The sequence below is a fragment of the Denticeps clupeoides genome, chromosome 5 (genome assembly GCF_900700375.1).
Source record: "Denticeps clupeoides chromosome 5, fDenClu1.1, whole genome shotgun sequence".
NCBI lineage: Eukaryota > Metazoa > Chordata > Actinopteri > Clupeiformes > Denticipitidae > Denticeps > Denticeps clupeoides.
Window position 1 is genome coordinate 23,864,068 of NC_041711.1, and position 22,345 is coordinate 23,886,412.

Sequence of the window (22,345 nt, forward strand, 5' to 3'; positions counted from 1 at the left end):
AAAATCATACAATGTGATTTCCTGAATTTTTTACATTCTGTCTCTCACAGTGTACCTAAGACCTCTCTCATCATTTTAAGTGGGACAGCTTGCACCACTGCACCACTGTATGTAATGTTACCTAGTTGGAACAGTGCTTGTTGGAGTGTGTAATATCAACTATAAATTTGGAACATTTCGCAATGTATTTCTTTATCAGCAGTTGCTGATTATGGCTGTATAAAATGGCAAGGACTTCAAATGACTATTGGTACAGTGTAAATGATTATGATGTAATATTTTGGGGTTTCTAATGTAGAAACACCCCTGTGGTAATATTCTTTGTGGAATGGTTCAATTAGGGGAGAGGTCTAGTACCCTACAAAAGGAAAGGTCTGTAGTGTTGGGGGCACTTTTTGTGTGGTGGTGGCTAAGAATCCTCACAGGTAGATCCTCAGGGTGGATGAAAATAGCCAATTTTCTGTAAAAAGTTAGTTTCATTTTTAGTATTTTCTATTTTTGCTCCCTTTTCTTGATGTTTTTCCTCACTTTTCTATTGCATCACTATGTGACACACTGGGTGAATAATAAATTGCAACCCTCACCATTTTTGCCTGCTTGCTGCCTCTTTGTGCCAACCCTCAAGACACCCTCTACAACACTCTACACACTCACATTAACACTGTGTCACGTCAAAACACAGAGTCGGACAAACACTGTATTATTTGGTGTGTAAATGCATATAGTCTGATCTATTACTTCTCTGCAGGTCCTTGGAGACCGCTGGGCAGCCATTTGTAAGTGGACTGAAGACCGCTGGCTGCTTCTTCAGGAGATCCTCCTGAAATGGCAGCATTTTACTCAGGAACAGGTAAAGGCAGTTCAACAATCCTAGAGATAAACTCTCATTGATAATTCCATGCAGTTTCAGGTTGATTGAAGGGCAGAAAGCAAATAAAAAAAGGTGAACTAATCCTTACCACCTGTTAGGATTAAATAACAAAAAAGGATAAAAAGGACCCAGGGACCCCTCACAACCTGGTAACACAATCACTACTGGGAAGTTGCCATCAAGGCCAATGTTATCGGTCAAATGCTGGGAGGTTGTCAGTTAGTCAGAGATCTGTATTTAGGATTCAGATACTTGTTCCACCAGGATAGTGACCCAAATCAAAAACAGCCATGGGAAAAAAAGAACATTAGTATTCTGGAACGATGCATCCGGAGTGCAGACTGGAATTCAATCACAAATCTGTGGAATGACCTGAAATTTTAATCTATGCCAAGTCTTGGAATCTAAACCAGCAAATTTACATTGGTGAAGAGAGAAACATTTTGTGATTTAAAGGGCTGACATTTTACTGACATCAGAGAAATTTGTGTGACTTTATTCATAAATAATACAGAGTTCTTTTTGTAATTAAAAATTGAATGACGTAAAAACTACTTACTGCGCACCAGCCATCATAGCATCAATTCTGCCATCTGAACTTTGAAAAACAGCTGTTGAGAACTATACCCGTCATTTGATCTTACTTAACGTTCACATTCTGCATTCTTTTAACATAAATATTTGCTCACATTTTTAGCTTGCTCACTTTTTTACCAGTCTTAGTCCCTTTTTATTTTATAAACTGAATATCTTCTGTCTATGCACAAAAATGTAGTGGTTCAGGATTCCTTTAACTAGTTATACTGGTATAACTATGCACGTGACGAATAACGTGACTTTTGGCTCAGAGATCGTATTCTAATTGACTCTGTGTGTGCATCTCTGCAGTGTGAGTTTGATGGATGGCTGACACAGAAGGAGCAGTTGGTTGACTCCATGCATAGCAGCGGTGCCAGTCGGCAGAGTGACACAGCCCCTCTCGTAGTGAGTGTGTGAATGCCTGAATATGTGTGTACGTTTGATAAAGGACAGTGTGCCTTAAATGGATTTGTGTGTGTGTATATGTGTGCAGCTGCTGAAGGCTGAGATGGATGCAGAGAAACAGGTCCTAGAACGGCTGTGCACATTGAGCCAGGCTCTACTAAGCAGTGCGAAGAGTAAGGATGTGGCCATAAAGCTGCAAACACGACTCGACGGTTTCGCCCAGCGGTGGGATCGGCTAATGCAGCTACTGGAGAGGTCCATTACACAGGTACACATTTTCCCTCACTTCCTTTTATTCTCTCAGCATGATCTATTTGTGTACTTTTACCATTTCTCGGTGCTATTACTATTTCTGATTATGCTTGTTGGTAAAGAGATGTAGATATTATGGAAGCAACATAAATTAATAGATGAGGATGACAGGAAATGGATTTTAGTCTCCATAGTAATGTCTACGCTACTAAATCACAGACAGATGTGACCAGATGTGAGACAGTCCAGGCAACGGTAACCAAGGTGACGACTCGTGAAAAGGTGGTTGTGAAGCACACCAAGGAGGAATTGCCCCCACCTCCACCCCAGAAGAAAAGACAAATTGTTGTCGATGCAGAACTTCGCAAAAGGTAACTGTGTCTTCGGGCTCACAATGTTAAGCCTAATAGCATTCAATGGTACAAAAAGACAAAAAGTCTATAAACCTTTTTTTGCACCCCCCCATATTTATAAACCAGCTGTAATGTCACCTATAAAGATTGTTGTCTACAGTAATTACTTAATTATATATCACTTATCAGTTTGTGAATCACTAAACAGAAAACTGATTTCCAAATATAATGTATTTCAGGGCTAGACATGATTAGTTTATTCCTGATTGTGTGTATGTACATAGTCTATATAAATTTGTGTCTCTTCAGATTTGACATGGACTTCACTGAGATCCACAGCTTCATCACACGTGGTGAGGCCATCCTCAAAAGCCCGGAATTCACTGTGACCCGTAAAGAGGGCAACGTGTCTGACCTTCATGATAAAGTGCAGGTAAGTATGCTCACATTAGTGGCTTGACTAAAAATGATTGAAAAAAAACTGCAAATGATCAAAAGAAAAGAATGTTCATATGAATCACAGTGGTGACAACTCTAGATTTTTTGTAGTGAGCATTTTAAGATGCTTATTTCAGACTGGATGGAAGAAGAACAGCGTGTACAATCTAATTAGTTTCTCTCACATTTTCCTTGTCTGCGTATCGATCTCATGCCTCTTACTGCTCATGCCTCTGCATGATCTTTCAATTTCAGGCAATAGAGAGGGAGAGGCCGGATAAGTTACGGAAGTTGCAGGATGCGACTCGTTCTGCTCAGGCTCTTGTGGATCAGCTGGACGGCGGTAAACCTCCCCCCGCACCCCCCACCACTGCACTGTCCCCATGGCAACCCTTGCACCTGTCCCTCTCTGTGTTGCCATAGTAACGGTTATCTCTGCCCTTGCTTCTGTATGCAAGTTGGGGGATTGTTGTAAATCTTTTCTTATGTACACCCTTTCCTTGGCTGTTGATGGAGTGTGTATAGGTGCATACATAATGTGTGTGTGTTAGATGGATTTAAGCGTTATCCTTCATGGTGTAGACTGTGTCTTAACTTGTGTTGGTACGTCTGTTGACATCTGTATGTGTGTGTGTGTGTGTGTGCTGTCTGCAGGCTGTGCAATAGCTGAGGACATCCACCAGGCAGCGCAGCAGCTGAGCAGCCGGTGGGATGCGTTTTGTACCCTGTTGTCAGAGCGACTGGCCTGGCTGGCCTATCAGAGCCGCCTCCTGGCATTCTACAGCCTGTTCCAGCAAATTGAGCAAGGCGTGGCTGCAGCTGAGGCCTGGCTTAAAGTACAGGCACCACCAGCCTGTGAACTGGAGCCAATCAGAGTGCAGCTGGAGCGCTGCAGGGTAACCCCCGCACACGTCTATGTCCGCATGCTCATGGTCTGTGCACTCATTCATATTTGTCTGACTTTCTGTCTGTCTGTCTGTTTGTCTGTCTGTCCGTTACAAGACTTCCTCTGTGTAAGTCCTAGTCCTAGTGCCCTTGTGCATTTGTTTGTATATTTGTTTGTCTGTGCTCATGTCTCATTCTGTTGGTTTGTAAAGTCTGTCTATGAATTAATTTTATCCAGGAAAATATAACGAAAGGCAGTCTAAACTAACCAAAGTCCCTTCACAGAGAGTAACACTGTTTATGCCTGGATGTTCTTGTATGAAGCTGTGTGCATGTCTGCTGACTAACGATGTGTGCATGAATTTATGTGCGTGGCTGAATATGTATTTGCCAGATTCATTTTAACTGCAGATTGGACCTGCTGGGTCCAGTGAACTGGTGATCAGAATTAATATTCACTCAGTTACAAAAGGAAATTGAACAGACCTCAGTAACCTTCTCAATCTTGTACAGTTTTGTATGCACATTCTCACATGGATCAGGAAGGGCTTAGCGTTTGTAAAATTGAGTTTGCTGTGGATGTCCACAATTGGTCTCAGTGAGCCTATAAAGCATCTATTACTAAGCTTTAATATTTTTTCCATCAGACATACAGTTCAATTCAGTGTTCCCAGTCACTTTACTTTAATTGTATATATATCACTGTCTTGTCACATTTCACTTCACTGGTGCCCTGAAATCTCTACAGGCATTAATAGAACAGTCACTATTTCCAGGTGTTCTATCTGAAATGCAATCCTATCACAGACCACAATAACTGAGAAAATATTCTCTGCTGGTCTGTCTTGCTCTTTAGGATGAGATCACTCGCCTCTTGGTTTTCGAACCTTCCTTGGTGCAGCTGGAGAAGCAGCTGGCAGAGTTGAAAGGAGTGGAACCAGAGGAGGAGTCTGCATTGTTTGATACAGACATCCCAGCCTTGAGTCAGCATTACTATCAGGTGCTGGAGGAGCTGAGAGCGCGTGAGAAACAGCTTGTGTTGGGTAAGAAACACACTGATACTCTAGATTTTATGCTTGGTAGAAATTTGATGTCTTACACTGCATTTGTAACACTTCATCTTGGATGTGCATGTAGAGATATGTTTCTGTGGGAGAGAACAGTTTTCGTTATTTATATTATTAAATATTATTATTATTAAAAATTATTAAATTTATATTATATTAAATAAAATATATTGTGCACACTGATCAACATTTTAATCATTGATAGGCAAAGTGGTTTATTATCTTGTTATAATCGAAAAGGTGGGCAGCAAGTCAACACTGAGTTCTCAAGGTTGAAATATCAAAAGCAGGAAGAATGACAGATATCATAAAGATATAATTCAGTGAACAGAGTTGTGTATTTGTTATTAGAATGCTTTTAAAATGGGAAGAATTGTCACTATTTTAAGTTTGGTTTAGATGTGAAAAATACAATGTGAAGTTTATTAAATAATCTGACACAGCAGGACAGCAGCAGTGTGAAACAATGTACAGAAATGTATAGATTAATCATTTCTCATAAATGCTGTAGTGTACGTTGCATATTGCATAACCACACTCAAAAAATTGATTTGTTAGGTTAAATTCATTCAATTATGACACCTATTTCCACACATTTGAATTAGGCTATTTGAAACTAAGGCAGGCAAATAGAAGGGTCCTATTTGCCTGCCTTAGTTTCAAATAGCCTAATTCAAATGTGTGGAAATAGGTGTCATAATTGAATTAAGTCAAACCAACAAATAATTTTTTGAGTGTGGTTATGCAATATGTAACGTTCAGCAGGCAGACACCAATCAGCCAGATTGTGGCTGATTTGTGTTTAATGTAAGTAGGGTGAATGGGTATGTTCATCATGTGTGGGTAATATGTGTGACATTAGTTCAGGAGAGTTTGCCCCCTGCACGATATAAGGAGACTGTGACAACGCTGTTGGCCTGGCTGCAGCAGTGTGAAGCCAAACTGTCCGTCCCCTCAACTGCTGTCACTGAATTGCCAGTCATGGAACAGAGGCTTAAAGACCTGCAGGTGTGTGTTTGTCAATGTGTGTGAAATAATATTCTATTACACATTTACAAATTTGTAGTTTTCAGTTTTCTAAATTTGTATAATAGAAAATTGTGCTGTTTGCATTAGTATTCATTCATTGGTATTCAAGAGTAATTTCACCTTAACTCTGAGCCCAATCACTGCATAATTTCAAAGAAAATGCTAATCATGGGGGCCAGGGGGTTGAACAGAGGGGCATGGAAGTGTCAGGCAGGTGTTAAGTGCTAGATATGCTGAGACATTCACTTCTGATTACAGGGCATTAACATGTTCAAACCATTCAAATCTACATTAGCATGGACTTCGGATCATATTTTTGACCAACCAGAGAGATTTTCATCACAGCATAGTTTTAATCATTTGGATGATTTATATACCAGTTTTAGCTTATTTGAAGTAGTCTGCAATTTGTGTCTGCAGAATAATCATGATTTGCCATAGGACATACTGTGCATCTGGAAAGTATTCACTCACCTTTTCTACATTTTGTTATGTTACAGCCTAACTCCAAAATTCCAGAATTTATTCCTCAGAATTCCTTTATTCCTCCCTCAGTTTTGATAAATTTGCCAAAACCTCAAGTAATTTTTTTCACATTGTCATTATTGGGTGTTGCGTTTAGGACAATTCTGAGGACAATTAATTAAATCCAGTTTTGAAATAAGGCTGTAACATAACAAAAAGTGGAAACAGTGATGTGCCAAGAACACTTTCCAAATGCATTGTATAAAGCTCTCTGTTCATTAAACACAACCTGCCCACTGATCAACTTATGGAAATTGATGGATAAATTCAAATGAATATTTTAGGTTTTCTGGTAATAGCATGTTGAATGTAATTGATGTGTAAACAACAAGCTACAGTATAGGAGAATGTTGTTTCCAACATGAATGCTTATGTTTATTCGTCAATTTTTATTGCATTATGGGCTATAACCATACAGTACAGGCCAAAAGTTTGGATAGTCTTGAAGGAGTTCCCAGAGGTATTTAGCACTTGTTGGCCCCTTTGCTTTCACTCTGCAGTCCAGCTCACCCCAAACCATCTCGATTGGGTTCAGGTTCAGTGACTGTGGAGGCCAGGTCACCACTTTTTATTAAGTACATAACCCTACATGTGTTCACTCATAGTGATGCCTTCAGTGAGAATCTACCAATGTAAATGAAAAAAAAAAACACACTGAATGAGAAGGTGTGTCCAAACTTTTGGCCTGTACTGTAGTTCAAATTATAGGAGAGCTAAGGTCACCCTGGCTCCCCTGAAAATGAGCTACCTTAATTAATGCTGTTAATTAATGCCATTACATTCCATTTTCTGAACATCCAGTTCCGAGAATGAAATCCACTCAAATTAAAATTCTTCCATGATTCTTGTGTAGTTATTGTGCTTATATCAAATCTTTATTGATAATGACTCAAAGACACCTGCAAGTAACATACAATATCCCGGAAATGTATCTAGAGTGAGTATGCACATAGAAGAGCGACAGCAAAGAACACAGAAATTGTCAAGAATCTTTGAAGAGCAAGTGACTGACTAAATATAACAAGAAAGGAACAGAGAGAAAGATAGCATTCTGATTGGTCAGGGGCTTCGCAGAGGATTTCTGACTCTCTCTCTGGTCTATCGGTGTAGTATATTGTATACTTTGTATATTATTGGGTAGAGGGGTCCTGTTGCACACTGAATTTCTAAACATGCATTGGCATTTGCTGAGGCATCAGATACCCAACTAGTCTGAAGAAAGACAATTTTATTACATTTTAAATCAGTGCCACTGATCTTTTAAAATGACAGACTTGCATTAGTGAAGACAGCATTGAAACTCAAGGCTAATTGTTGCTGCTCATGGGTATCTCTACTGTTATGCAGATATTCCATTCATTAGCAGACAATTCCAGCTACTATAGTAACAACATTGCATTTGTTAAAATTGCACTACTCAAACTAAATTTGTAATGAATACTGGGGGGTGTCATGTGTCCGGGTGTGAAAGGTTAGGATGTGCGGAAGCTCAACATTGGAAAAAGGGGTTTTTATGTGATCATCATTGTGAAACATTGCAGCACAGCACACGGTAAACAAAACAAAATGTGTTCTCTGCTTTTAACCCATCACCCAGAGTCAGCCTTTTATTTCAAAAAGGTGTTTTTGCCAATGGCCTTTTTATTTCATAATGTGAATTTTCAGCAGAATGACTTCATCTGTAAATCAAGAGAGACAGGGCAACAATAGTTGTGTGATTGGCTGCTCCTTTGCTCAGACATAAGCAATAGCACATGAAGTGTCGATTTAGGTCTTCTGCTGCAATGTGTTCTATGCAGTAAGAGGCGAAATAAAACTTAAGCTCAGGAAAAAAAGTTACACATGTAATAATATTTGTGAAGGTCATGGCTGTTTGAGAAAAGTCAGTTTCTGAGTTACTCAGAGAGGTTGAATAGTTTTTCCCAACCTAGAGATTGCAGGTGGTCTACAAAATTTCATCAAATTCCCAATTACACACCCAATAAGATAATCATAACTCTGTATCATCCTGTACACTGTAAATCTTGGTCCATGATGTACTCATCATCTTAGTCGGGCTTGGGTCAGGTCTGGTCAAGTCCAGCTGGTGCAGTATATGAACTTCGTTAGTTGATGCATTCTAATTATTGTGAGAGATATGAAAATAGATGCTGAAGAGCTGAAATAGAGGAAAGCCTCTGGTGATTATTTTTTAAACCCGCACATTTCCTTCCCCCAGTGTTTGTAACGCACGCAAAGAAAGCCGGGCTTTTAAAAAGCTGTATATTGTAAGGCGTAACAGTCATGTATATGTGTACTCCATTGACTCTTCACCAAGCAGAGGAACCCAGCAGCAACGAACCCGTAATCAGAAGGGTGCCAACTCAAATCCCAAACTGCTCATGTGCCAATGAGCAAAGCACCAAGGGTGATGGTTGTGTGCACATTTGCTGTGCTGTGTTAAGTTCCATTTATTTAAGTTCTATATGTGCGAGAACAATACTTTGCTCAGTGGCAACTTGAATCCAGAACCACCGGTTCGGGATTCAAACCAACAACCTTCCGATTACGGGTCTGTCTCGTTACCTGATAGGCCACCACTGCCCCAATGGGTCCTCATCACTCATGCTTAATTAGCATCAGCTTGGAGTGATCAAGGCCCATTAATCAGAGCCTAGTTGCCCCTGGGTATCACGGGGGCCCTGAGTTGAATTAACCAAATCACAAAATCCATAACAACATCACTGCTCATAGCACACAGTTGAAGGAAAAATTTATTTATTAGAGTGTGGTTATTAGTGTTTTTTGTGTTAGTGTTTTGAAATGTGTAGTTTGGGTGTAAACGAAGTTGTGTTTTTTCAGACCCTACAAGTTGCATTGCAAGAGCACCAACATGAAGTGGATTACTTGACCTCCACTGTGGAGCAAGTGTTTCAAAAGGCTCCTCCTGAGGTGTGTCAGCGTTATCGCACAGAGATGGATGGGGTCATGGCCCGCTGGAAGCGCCTTTCCACAATGCTGGAACAGCACACACTTAAGATAAAGGAGCACATGGAGAAGCTCCAACAGTTTCAGGTCTGTGTGCTTACAGCAAGATCCTTATAACTGCTGTAAAAACAATTTTGTTCTTTTTCTTTCGATATGAGCAGACAAAGCTAATTTAATTGTGTACTTTTTATTTAGTTGCTAAGAAACAACTATAACTAATAAATTTTTTTTAACTAAGGTGTGTTTTCTCTTCAGAATGATACTCAGACATTATGTAAATGGATGGCAGAAGTTGAAGTGTTTCTGAATGAAGAATGGCCAGCTCTGGGAGATTCTGAAGCTCTGGAGAAACAACTGGAACAGTGCAGTGTAAGTCTGACTTAATTATTGTGTAAAAAGTATGTACAATTAATTTGATGAATTATTTGTATGCGTTTGTGCACTTTACAGTGTATACACATACATACACATACAGTACAGGCCAGTTTCAGTTATTTCACCTTTTTTGTTAAGTACATCACTCCGCATGTGTTCATTCATAGTTTTGAGGCCTTCAGTGAGAATCTACCAATGTAAATGGTCATGAAAATAAAGAAAACACATTGAATGAGAAAGTGTGTCCAAACTTTTGGCCTGTACTGTATAAACTGGTAAGGCTTCAGAATGCACTTATTTAGTTCCTTTGTTGTCCAGGCCCTGGTGAATGATATCAACACAATCCAACCTAGTGTAAATGGAATTAATGAACTGGGCCAGGCCCTGAAAAGAGAGGCAGAGCCTCCATTTGCTGCCAAACTGCAGAAGCAGCTGGCAGAACTCAATGCGCAATGGGAGAACATATGCAAACAGGTAAGCAATGTTCAAAAAAGAACACCCAGAACACCATGATTAATATTTGTGTGACAGCTAGCAGTGAAATTGGCAGCATTGTTAAAATATCTGGCTTCTTGCATTAATCAAATATAAAATTAAATATATCAAAATATCTTTAATTCATTCTGTAAATTCTGAGGGAAATGTTAAATTTGCAGTCACTCCTGTCACAGTGACGTTTTCAGCTGTGTTAACAGAACTACTGTGTCAAACCCAGTCAAATTCTCATGAGAATAAAAGTAGTATATATTGATCCAATATGCAATGGCGATTGGCGTGGGAGGAAAATAACATTGGACTAAGTGTTTACTGTGTGACGAATAGTGATTGAATAAACTTACTCCAGATGCATAGTGAATAGAGGATCATAGACTTAAGCTATTGTTTAAGAAGAAAAAAAGCTGCTTTTGAACTGCTGTCGCCAAACATGCATTTGATGTATCATCAAAAATGTTTTATATAATTAGTGCCTTCTATGAAATACGAAAGTGATGTGAAGGCATTGGTTTAAAACAGGCTTTTTTTCTGATACACAGCAACTTTCCTTTTTTTCATGGCGTGAGCTTTGATTTCCAACCAAAGCAGAAGGGCACACTACCCAGATCACTTTGAGAGTAAAGCTGAAAGCAGGTTCAAACGAGCGAGTAACTGCCTTTGGCTAAACAAAGTCTCTTTTGCAGGCCTATGCAAAGAAATCTGCACTTAAAGGAGGTCTAGATAAGACAGTAAGTCTGAGAAAGGAAATGCAGGAGATGCAAGAGTGGATCACACAGGCAGAGGAGGAGTACCTAGAGAGAGACTTCCAGTACAAAACCCCTGAGGAGCTGCACAAGGGTGTAGAAGAAATGAAGGTAAGTGTGGGTGATTAATATTTGCATCAAAAAAGTTTGTAATGGTGACTGAATCAATAATAGTATGTGATAATAATATTTTATTATAGCATTTTGGTTTCATTACTATCTACTATAATTAGTTTAGTAGGGTTTATCTTAAAGTCTCACACTTTTCTCTCCCCTGTGTTTTGTTTAGAGGGCACAAGAGGAGGTAACTCAGAAGGAGCTGAAAGTGAAGCTGTTAACGGAGTCTGTGAATAGTTTCATCTCAAAAGCCCCTCCCACTGCCCACGACTCCTTAAAAGTTGAGCTTGATGTCCTCACGGGAAACTACCAGCGGTTATGCAGTCGACTAAATGGCAAGAGCAAAACCCTCCAGGTGTGTTCACTTTTCTGTGAACTTTTAATGGTGTGAACTGGCCTTGTCATGTTTCCGTTATTTGAGTAATTCATCATTAACTATTATTGCTCCCTATATTTATAATTAAATGTTATTTTAGTTTATGTTAGTTCTTTCTTCAATGCAGTTTTAATACAGCTTTTACTTCTTAGCTGATTTGTACGAGTGACATGAGCCCAGCCACTCTGCAATCTGGTCACAAATCTTATATATCTTCTGAGATTCCGGATCTTAACTGTAATCTGTAATGTATTTCCAGCACTGAGAAAATACCTGTAATGTAATTCATTATTTTATTCACCAAGGGCTGAATTGAATTAAACATTTCTATCCTCTCTCAGCATTGAATGAATAATCAAGGTAAACTATTCAAAATCAAATTTATCTGTCTGTGATGCTGTCAGTTGTATTTTCTTAACACATTAAGTATATAAAATTCTTGGTTATTAAATCCAAAAAAGCATGAAATTGCATCTGAAAATCAGTCAGTAAAATGTCTTGGCTGTACCACTAGACCTTCCCAGTTCCCCCCCAGCTAGTGTGACAGTCTTAATAAATGATTTAATACAATGTACATATGTGCAGGATTGTCTTTATACATAAAAATCTGCTACACATTTCTTACTTGAAGCATAGTGATAATAATTAATTCTACACCCCTTTCAAATAATTCTACACCCCTTTGGTTTGCATTCAGAACTGAGGTGTAATAGCTGAAGGCTGGGTATAAAATGAAGTCTCATCATCAGTAAACCCATGCTCTTTAAATGAAGCAAATCATAAGGGTCCTTGAGAGACTGCTAGCAACTAACTGTATCATGTTGTTTTACATTTTTACACACTGGGCTTTTTTTGTATATGTGTGCTAACAGGAAGTGTGGGCATGCTGGTGTGAGCTGTTGGCATACCTGCAGCAGGAGAATGGCTGGCTGGATCAACTGGAAAAGAAACTAGATGAGACTGAGAACATTGGGGATGGACTGGAGGAGCTCAAAGAAGCCCTGGAGGTCAATAGAAACATACATTCAGACAAATGTTTGTTTTTATATATGTAACATATATAATATATATAATGTGTGAACTGTTCATAAAGTATATATAAATGTTAATGTGTGAAATGAATTTTGACATTGAATTGTCCCTGAGCCTAAGTGGACACTTTTATTATAACTCATTTTATGATTTGATTGTTGTTGTGGGCACAACAAAATGTCTACACACTTACGTTATGTTTGCCATAAATTGGTTTTATGGCACACATAAATATGTTGGATTTACTCTGAATGTGTGGTAAGGTGTGTGCCCATGTTTATTCTGATTTTCTGCATTGTTGTGGTGATTCAGTCACTGGAATCGTTTGTGCGGGAACATCCTGAAGAGGGTCGCACTCAGATCCAAGAGCTGTCTCAGACGCTGATTGATGGGGGGGTGCTTGATGAGCTCATCACCCACAAACTTGAGGCTTTCAACACGCGCTGGGACGAGTTAATGCAGAGGGTAAAGAGTTGTACGCTACCACATTACACCACATGTACACCCGGTGAACTAAATACGCTTGCAAGAAAATGTATGTGAATCCTTTTGAATTTCAGAGATTTATGCAATAACTAAAATGTGATCTTTATTCGAACCTGGGAGGTGTGAGACCTCTACACCACCATGCTGCCTCTTGACAAATATCTTCTTCTTCCTTTGGCTTCTACTGGTAGGGGTCACCACAGCGGATCAACCGATATGGTTGTCTGCACAAATGACCTGGCATAACGTTTTATGCCAGATGCCCCTCCTGCTGCAACCCTCCCTATTCCCATTTACCCGGGCATGGAACTGCCATCAGGAAACACACTATCACACATACTGTGCCTAAATTCTCGAACGAGAATTGCTGGTGTCTTCCTCTTGTAAGTCGCTTTGGATAAGCGTCTGCTAAATAAAGTAAAGTAAAATCATAATGGAAAAAAATGAGGATATTTCATGCTTTTATTGAGAACAACCACAAATAGCATATTGCTATTATGTCAACCATTGAGTTAATGACTTTAAAAAGTCATTAATTTTGAGTCATGTATTAACATACCTGGAGGCTTTAATAAATATTGACAAAATCCAAGAAGAATGTGAGCTGTGCATTTCAGCGGATCTACAATCAAGAATAGTTGATTATAAAGTAATACATTAGACATTCAAATGTGTATGTGTTTGGTTGTTCTCAATGAAAAATCAATTTTTCTGTGTTATTATTACATTTATCAATACCCATGTCTAAGATGAAGACCAGATCACATTTAACGATATATGCATTTTTGCACACAGATGTACTGACACACATTTGGATAGCACACACACTCACATGCGTTCATTAACAGTGATTCCCTATCATGTGATGGTGATGATGCAGTAAGATAAAGGGCTTATACGAGAGTGTGTCATTCAGGTGAGAATGTTTGACGTGAGACTTGACATGAGTACAAACGTGTGAGAGTCCTCAGTAATGATCAGTGCCAGGGAGTGTGTGTTTGTCATATATAAAGGGGAAGAGCTGGTACAGCTATCTGATGGCACACGCGTGTTTGTGAGTATTCATGTAGAATCAGGATCTAGTTTTGCTGACAATAATCTTTGTGTATTTATGTTTGTGAGTGTATGTGTGTGTGCATGCATATGTGTGTTTGAGTGAAAGAGAATGTTTGGCATCCAGTGTCAATCCTATATTTATCTAATTCAGAAAAGTCTGTTGATGCTCTTTGGGCCAGGTAACTTTGAACTATAGATAGCGTGTTATCCTCAGGATTAACAAGTGCGTCTGAAACTGTGTGGGGATTAAGTATTGAGAGATCCTAACAGAGTGTAACAGACGACAGACAACAGTATATCACTGGAGCACAAGGGTTTTATTAATACAAGTTTAATATCAGACTTGATCTACAGACAGGTACTATGAGGAGCCCAATCCACAGCAGGGTAAAGAACATTTTGATGTGTGTGTAAGAGAGAATGTTAGAGAGAGATGGTTCAGTTGTTTACAGGAGATGACAGAGAGATGTATGCATAGTGATAAAAATATTGTGTGTGGTCAAGTATCTGTGTTGTGTAAGTGGGCGTGACCAGTTGTGTTTAATGTGAATTTTACAGGCCGTGTGGCGTCAGCAACAGCTTGAGCAGAGCGTCCAGTGGGCTCAAGAAAACGATAAGACCCTCCGAACGATCATGGACTCTCTCAACACCACAGACCGCCACCTTACTGCTTATCTTGCTGACCATATCGATGCAGCACAGATCCCACAGGAAGCACAGGTGTGTGTGTGTGTGTGTGTGATATTTTGTGAACTGCATGTGAAGCATTAACCTTAATCACCAGTCCCTATCCACAGTCCTGTCCACCAGTCATGCATGTTTTTGTTGTGTCTTTTTTGTATCTTACTACTGAAATATTTTCAGCATCTGCTGGCTACTTATATTATGGGCTCAGATCCACACACATTACTTCACCCAGAGGGAAATGTAGTCATTTATGGAAATTAAGATTAATATGGCCATAGAGTACAGTACAGTACAGTACAGTTAATTAACACATTTCTCAGTTAGGGAAACATTTCCAAATTTTATTTGGTCTCAGTTGTGTTGTGTATGAGCCATGATCTTATGATGGTTGTTAACGCAAAATATTCACAGAATGAGATTAGAAAAGTCACCTCGGCTCTCTGCCTTTGTTCTGGTGCCTTCTAGTGGTCACTCATACCAAAAAGAAAAGATAGATGAAGTAATTATCTCCAAATGTTTGTACATTTTTTAATATGTATGATACTCATCATTTAAAAATATGTATAATAAAGTTATAGTGCTTTACTGAGACAGAGGCTTTTTGTCTGAGCAGAAAATCCAGACAGACTTGGCAGGACACGAGGCCACATTAGACGACATGAAGAACAGGATGAGGGACAGAGAGCCCTCTGAACGGATCCAGGGGCAAATAGATGCTACTTATGTAAGTCTGAAACACACATTCACTGCAAAAAAACATTCTCAAGAAAAAAGTTCCTTTGTGAACAACGGCATGTATATAAATGTAAGTTTGCTAAACGTCATAAATGTAAATATACATGAAGACACAATTTGTTATATCTTATTATATATCTTATATTATAATGTTATTATATGATTGTCTCTTCTGCAGAAAAGGCTTCAGGAAGTGAATGGGAAGTTCAGATTGTTCCAGAAGCCAGCCAACTTTGACCAGAGGTTGTTGGAGTGCGAGAACATGCTTGGGGAGGTTAAGTCACAGCTCGGGATTTTGAGTATCCGCAGCGTGGAGCAGGATGTTGTACAGGCACAGCTGGAGCAGTGCATGGTGGGTAATGCTTTAAACAGATTAGCACCACTGATATAAAAATGTGTCCCTGTGCTGTGCACTTAAGTTCGCAGACGACTACCACTTAATTATTCATTTGATCATTTAATAAAATGAATAATTTCTACAAATGTATGAAAGCTACTAATGAAAATGTCTCTTGATGTCTTTGTAGAAATTGTATAAGAACCTTAGTGAAGTGAAGTCAGAGGTGGAGACAGTGATTAAAACAGGGAGACAGATTGTTCAGCGGCAACAAACAGAAAACCCCAAAGAGCTGGACAACCGTCTGACAGCCCTGAAACAGCTCTACAACCAGCTGGGATCACAGGTCAGCATACACGCATACACAATTTCCATTTTTTTACTTCTGTGCATGTCTATATTTCATTGCCCTGTTTATCTGTTTGAATGTGCCCATTCTTGTTTTTGAATTCTCCTTTGTACAATCTTCTGTCAATTTATTATTCTGTCAGTGTTTAATATATCTGGTTTAATATTTAACATTTCTATTTGTTATTTTCTAATATTACACCCTGATGGAACCTATTTAAACCATTCTGCAACTCATACGTGTTGTAGCTCTCGGGTTGTACATTGACATTCTCACTGACCGCTGAGGTGTTGACTGGCAGGTGACAGAGGGAAAGCAGGAGCTGGAGAAGAGTCTGAAGTTGTCACGAAAATTGCGCAAGGAGCTGAACAGCCTGACAGAGTGGCTGGCGGCGACTGATGCTGAGCTCACACGCCGGTCTGCTGTAGACGGGATGCCAAGTGACCTGGATGCAGAGCTGGCATGGGCAAAGGTATGCCTCACACTCTCACACTATGTACTGTGGGATTGTCTATCGCCATGTTTTATATGTGTGTATGCCTTTGCTGTGTGGCTGCATAATTGCGTGTGTCCATGTGTGCGTATCTGTTTGTGTCCACAGGCGACACAGCAGGAAACGGAGCGACAGCAGCAGCAGCTGGGAGTGGTGCGCGAGTTAGCCGAGGCTTTGAAATCGGTTTTGAAAGGGCAGGAGAGTGTCGTGGAGGATAAGGTCAGCCTGCTGAACAGCAACTGGATTGCTGTGACCTCACGCAGTGAAGAGTGGCTCAACATACTGCTGGTGGGTTTAACTGCACAACCCACTCAGCAACACAACTCCGCACAGTTCATCTTACCTCCCCACAGAGCTGTAGCCAGGTCTCAGTACACCCAGGCCAATCTGTGCTTTTTATAGATCAGCTCTTTAAAATTAAAAAAGCTACTTCTCTGAACTGAGATCTGTTGAGTATCCAATATGAACACTGCAGGATAGATATGGATGTAGATATAAATAGGAATATATGCAGTAGATGTATCCCACACTTGTCTCTGTCACACTCACATATGTAGGACTATCAGCGGCAGCTGAGCATACTGGAGCAGAGTATGGCTGAGGTTCGGTCATGGATGGACCAGGCAGATGAGCAGATGGATGAGTCTGAAAGGCTGGGTGGTGATGAGCAGCTCTTCAAGGTGTGTCACCTCTGCAATACCATACCTACATGACCTAATGACATAACAATCATTTTTGATGTGAACTTATTTATTGTTGTTTGTGGTTTTGGTGGGACAGTGGGTATGATCAGTTTAAATCCATGAACAGTTTAAGGCATGATCAACAGAGCATGAAACCACAACCACAGAGCAGGAATTCTATCCTCTGAATTACACCACAGTACAATCTGAGCCTCCCTTCTCTGCCAGAGACTGAGTGTTGAACTGGATGACATGCGGGGAAAAGTGGAGGCGTTAAACACACTGGCTGATGACCTCATCAAGAACCGGGGGGTGCACTGCCAGGCCCTGATTCAGCCCCGGCTGGAGCAGCTGAACCAGCGCTTTGAGACGGTTGCCAAAAGAATTAAATCTGGGCAGGTACAGCAGCTTCACGCATAGAAAATGTGCCCACCTGCAGTCCACTTTGTGGTCTCTAAAATGTAATCTACTTTATAACTGTATTCTTTACCGCTAACCCAATGTCACTGTGTGTGTTTATAGGTCTCTCCACATGAGCTGGAGCAGTACCACAGTGAAGCTCTGATTTGGCTGCAGCTCCTAGATGAGGAGGTGAAACAGGGAGAAAATCTCAAGGAGGAGGACTTCCAGGAAGATGGGGTGAGAGCGTGTGGAGGCTTCACAGGCTTAGGCTTTTATGAGAGCATCAGTGTTGTATTATAAGAATTGTATTCATTGCAGGCCTTACATATGAAAAAGTGAACTTCCAAATCAAGTATTTGGATGTGCAGTGCACAAACATAATAACAAACTGTCACTACTAATATGCAGAATCCCTGCATCACTGTTTCAGCCCTAAATATAACCTCTATAACTGCTGAGGTCACTCTAGAACGTACAGGCAAAATGTATTATTTTGTTCAGACCTATCAGAAAGATTCGCGAGCCTTTTGACTGAACTGTGTGTTTGTGTACAGGATTGTGAAGAGGGTGCCGTGAAGGAGCTGTTGCTCAAAGGAGAGAGTCTGCAGAAGAGAGTCTCAGACCGGGAGCGAAGAGAAGCCATTGTGAACAAACATACTCAACTCAGCAACAAGTATAGTGCTGTGAAGGTACATGCACATAAACATATATACACACTCACAAAACTGCATATGTTATTAATGTGTTATATTGTATAAATCAATATATATGATTTTGTTTACATCTTTCTATGGGTGCGAGCAGGACTTGCGTTTGGTGCGGAAGCATAAAGCTCTGGCCATTGCGCCCCAGTGGTATCAATATCGTAGGAAGTCACATGACCTGCTGCAGTGGTTGGATGACATCGAGAGAACAGTGGCTCAGTTCCCAGATCCACCAGAGCAGCCCAGGGTGAAGGTACCCATACACTCACAATATAGAACATATTTGAAGCATTTTCTTCTCATGCTTTTGTCTTAAAGAGGAACTGTAATATATATTTTTATATCTAAAAGTGCTCCTAAAGGGTCAAATGTATATTAGGACATGTCCATCTTGACATGAATAGTTTTATGTTTTTTTAAAACCGATGCTCAGATTAACCTCATAAGGACCTGTGGACACACAACATGTATTGTCATTTTACCATTCCCCCCTTTCAGGCACGTGAGAGCACTTTTATCTGACAGAAAACGTCCCAATGTTACAGTTCCCCATTAAAAGTGTGTTCATTTGTGTGTACGTCTGAGCCTTTGAGTAATCTGTCTGTATGTGTCTCTGTTCCAGATGATCACAATGACATTCCGCTAATCCACCCACCATTATCTCCTGCACAAGTGTACTGACACACACAGCAATGTGTCTGCCTGTGTACGAGTGTCTGTGTGTATGCTATGTGTGGTTCCTCATTTCATCGCTTCTTTTTCCCCCTAAGTTTCTGAGTTCAAGGTATCAACCTTGGATTGCCTCTTTCAACCTACAGTGGTTACCATAGAAATGTTGCTCCATGTATCCAATCAGGAGCTTCCACTTAATATCTTTAGTCAGTTAAGTGCTCTATGCTGCTAGCCAGTGAAAGCGCTGAAACTTGCCAAGTACTGGTGAGTTCATTTGAGCTTCTGAGCACAGGACAAGCATTCAGAGTACACAGACACACGACACACACTCACACAACGCAGAAAATTTGTAAACAGAGCTGAATAAAAAGAGTGCTGCATCTGTCAGTTATGGCTTCTCTTTCTTCTTTCTCAGCCAAGTATTTCAACACTCCTCTGTCACTGTATAGGACTGTGTGTGCGGTTCCTCTTTTCTGTGTGTGTGGATGGGTGAGCATCTGTATAACATTGGCAGTGATCTGAAGAGTGAATGTGTGTGTGTGTGTGTGTGTGTGTGGTTTTGTCCATTAGGAGGTTGGCTGTGCGTTGGATCAGAAGCGTTCAGATCTATCTGAAGTACGCGAGCTGGGAAGAGTTCTGTCAGAAGGGGGCGCAGCCAGACTGGTGGAGCCCCGCCTCCTCCAGCTCAAGAAACGCTGGGAGGAGGTGGAGCATAAATTTGCTCCCTTCCGCCGCCAGAGTGTGAGTGTCCCTGCCCCTTCCTATGGAATTCAACTAACCAACTATCCCCAATTAATCATGGACTTCTTGCATTATCACAATAAAGCTCAATAAAGACCTGATGCAACCCAATCTTGACTTTAGATAGGTTAAATTATTATTATGCGAGGTCCTACCAATAACTGGATTCAAAACTGCAAACACATAGTTACAATATATGTTCTACCAGTATGCTTAGATTAGTCTAAATCATTCCAGTGTTTCAGAGGCCTTTTCATTTAGCCTCATTTTTGAAAGTTTGTGTGGGTTTTTTTCAGTCACCACCAGTGAGTAGGATGAAAGCCTTCAGATAAAAACAATCCTGTGATGCAGAACATGTTTAAAACTGACCCTGACCAGCAGCAATGCATTCACAGATAAAAGGGAGAAAACTGTTGGTTTGTGTTGCCTCACCAATCTTTTAAACCACTGTACTGTTTAGCATGCCATGCATACATTCCTTTTGCCAAAAGCACACCTGCTTTCCTTTTTCTGCCTTCTGTTTTGCTTTTCTGAGCCTGGGTGTTTGATCATCCTTGTGTATGTCTATTGTTGTGGTTGTGTGTAAGTCTCTTTGTACCAGAGCAGATGACCTGCGTCTGACTCATCAGTGTGGTGCATACAGCAGAAATGAGATTAACCGGCTCTGAGATGTACCAGCGAATAACCCCGACCTTGATACGTAGCCTAGATTTGAACACAGCTGAAAATAACTTACCGTATAAAATAAATGAATGAATTTACATTAGTTGTGCCATCAGTTTTTTAAACCCTGAGTTGTTGCTTCTTAGTGCTGGTATTTACCAGGCATCGGTTGGTTTTGGGCATGTATTTGGGTGCAAATTCAATATGTTACAGATGTTCACATGACTAAAAGGAATATTATTGATGTGTGTGTTTAAGTGTATATGTGTATGTACAGAATGTTGAGAGGAATTTCAAGTAAATAACCCGTCATTACTATAGTAACGCCTGCTATAAGTGGGGCATCTGGACAGTTTTAAGGGAATCAGCATTCTCTTTGAAGGTGCCATGTTGCCCTGGCAGTGCCTGACACATAGTTCAAGAGAAGCATTGGAAGGCTTTATGTACGTAAGACTAGAATATTATACTAGTTTTTGACAAGACTTTCTGAATAGGTAAAAGTTGGAAAACAATAAATAGGGTATATTTTTGTGTGCATTTGTGCCTGTATGCAAACACATGCTTGTTCAGTGGTGTGCATGTGTATTTGATGGACTATTAACAATACCCTACATGATCTGGAATGACAGGAAACACTCATGTTGCTGGTGCCCATGAGAATAAATACAGTTAACAAAACATTTTGTTTATGCATGCATATTAATGATTTATATGGAGATTTATTTTACTACATATGCATAAAAAATCTAAATGTGAGTGCTAAAGCATGTGTCTATATCATCAATTTTGTGTTTGTAATATGCACTTATTTGGTTGGTAAGATTATATTTGAATTATTAAAGTAAACATGAAACATAAACAGTGAAGGATAAATATGAATAATTGAACTGGAATTTGACAGCACAGAAAAGGATTATGTCATTATTTAATAACTAGTGCTCAGGGAAAAGTAATTCTTACATTTATTATGACTATATTAGAGTGGTAGTAGTCTAACACACATAACGGCTGCAGAAAATGGAATTCACAAATTAAAATGCATTCAATAAATTACTCAACATTCAGAAATCAGTCCTGACATAATTACACATTAATGTAATTCAATAATTGCTGTTCCTCAATATATTGTTAAAATGAAGATGCATATGTTTAGTTCAAATTCATTCAACATTGTTCCGTTTATAAACACAACAGAAATATAACAATTAACCCTCTCTGGAAGGAACTAATCAGATTTGTTCATGTGTAACTAACTGTAAACTAACACCAGCAAAATAATACTGAACTAAACCTAAGTACTTTCTGGCAATTGAAATTGTGTAATGGCAAATATAGATTTACTAAGGTAAAGTAGATTTGGGTGTGTGCTAAAAATCTATATTTTAGGATACTGCTCTTGATCATAAAATTCATGACAGGTGGTTATGAGCTTTTCAGTGTATGGTGACCAAATTGTGTTGCTAATTTTCAGTAGTACAATGATCAATCACACCAGACTAATTTGTATACAATTTGTGCATCATAACTAATTAATAAGCATTCAGGATAAATCACAATATGGTTTTGAATTTTATATTAAATTAAAAATAGTAATCAATATATCACTCATCCCTGTTTTTTTTTCCAGTTTGATAGATGTGCTTAGTGGAAACAGGGTTCAGATTTGACAACATTTATTATCTGGCTCTTGCAGGAGCTCCAGACTCTATTGCAGTTAATTTCTGAGACAGACTTCCAGTTGAACTCACCTGAGTACTGGAGGGCTGTCTTCTACAACCTTCCTCAGCAAGAGAAATGTTTGCAGGTGAGGGCCAGCCTTTCATGACAT

At 39.7% G+C, this 22,345-nt stretch overlaps 1 protein-coding gene across 6 annotated transcripts in view; it reads left to right on the forward strand.

Moving 5' to 3' along the window:
* The window catches only part of dmd (dystrophin), an 86,881-nt gene that overhangs the window by 28,817 nt on the left and 35,719 nt on the right, over positions 1-22,345 (forward strand). For 2 of the 6 annotated variants that reach the window (XM_028981181.1, XM_028981179.1), the window contains exons 14-42: positions 749-850; positions 1,760-1,855; positions 1,944-2,123; positions 2,327-2,478; positions 2,770-2,893; positions 3,154-3,241; positions 3,553-3,830; positions 4,640-4,826; positions 5,713-5,858; positions 9,246-9,458; positions 9,627-9,740; positions 10,065-10,220; positions 10,925-11,095; positions 11,274-11,456; positions 12,350-12,484; positions 12,822-12,974; positions 14,610-14,771; positions 15,352-15,462; positions 15,652-15,825; positions 16,001-16,156; positions 16,461-16,631; positions 16,761-16,940; positions 17,210-17,332; positions 17,564-17,734; positions 17,858-17,974; positions 18,292-18,426; positions 18,542-18,694; positions 19,684-19,854; positions 22,211-22,321. In XM_028981181.1, coding sequence (XP_028837014.1) covers positions 749-850; positions 1,760-1,855; positions 1,944-2,123; positions 2,327-2,478; positions 2,770-2,893; positions 3,154-3,241; positions 3,553-3,830; positions 4,640-4,826; positions 5,713-5,858; positions 9,246-9,458; positions 9,627-9,740; positions 10,065-10,220; positions 10,925-11,095; positions 11,274-11,456; positions 12,350-12,484; positions 12,822-12,974; positions 14,610-14,771; positions 15,352-15,462; positions 15,652-15,825; positions 16,001-16,156; positions 16,461-16,631; positions 16,761-16,940; positions 17,210-17,332; positions 17,564-17,734; positions 17,858-17,974; positions 18,292-18,426; positions 18,542-18,694; positions 19,684-19,854; positions 22,211-22,321 — 4,413 coding nt within the window. Of the gene's footprint in view, positions 1-748; positions 851-1,759; positions 1,856-1,943; positions 2,124-2,326; positions 2,479-2,769; positions 2,894-3,153; positions 3,242-3,552; positions 3,831-4,639; positions 4,827-5,712; positions 5,859-9,245; positions 9,459-9,626; positions 9,741-10,064; positions 10,221-10,924; positions 11,096-11,273; positions 11,457-12,349; positions 12,485-12,821; positions 12,975-13,828; positions 14,050-14,151; positions 14,439-14,609; positions 14,772-15,351; positions 15,463-15,651; positions 15,826-16,000; positions 16,157-16,460; positions 16,632-16,760; positions 16,941-17,209; positions 17,333-17,563; positions 17,735-17,857; positions 17,975-18,291; positions 18,427-18,541; positions 18,695-19,683; positions 19,855-22,210; positions 22,322-22,345 lie in introns of those variants that run through there. The other 4 variants (XM_028981180.1, XM_028981187.1, XM_028981182.1 and 1 more) reach the window with 3 other exon arrangements.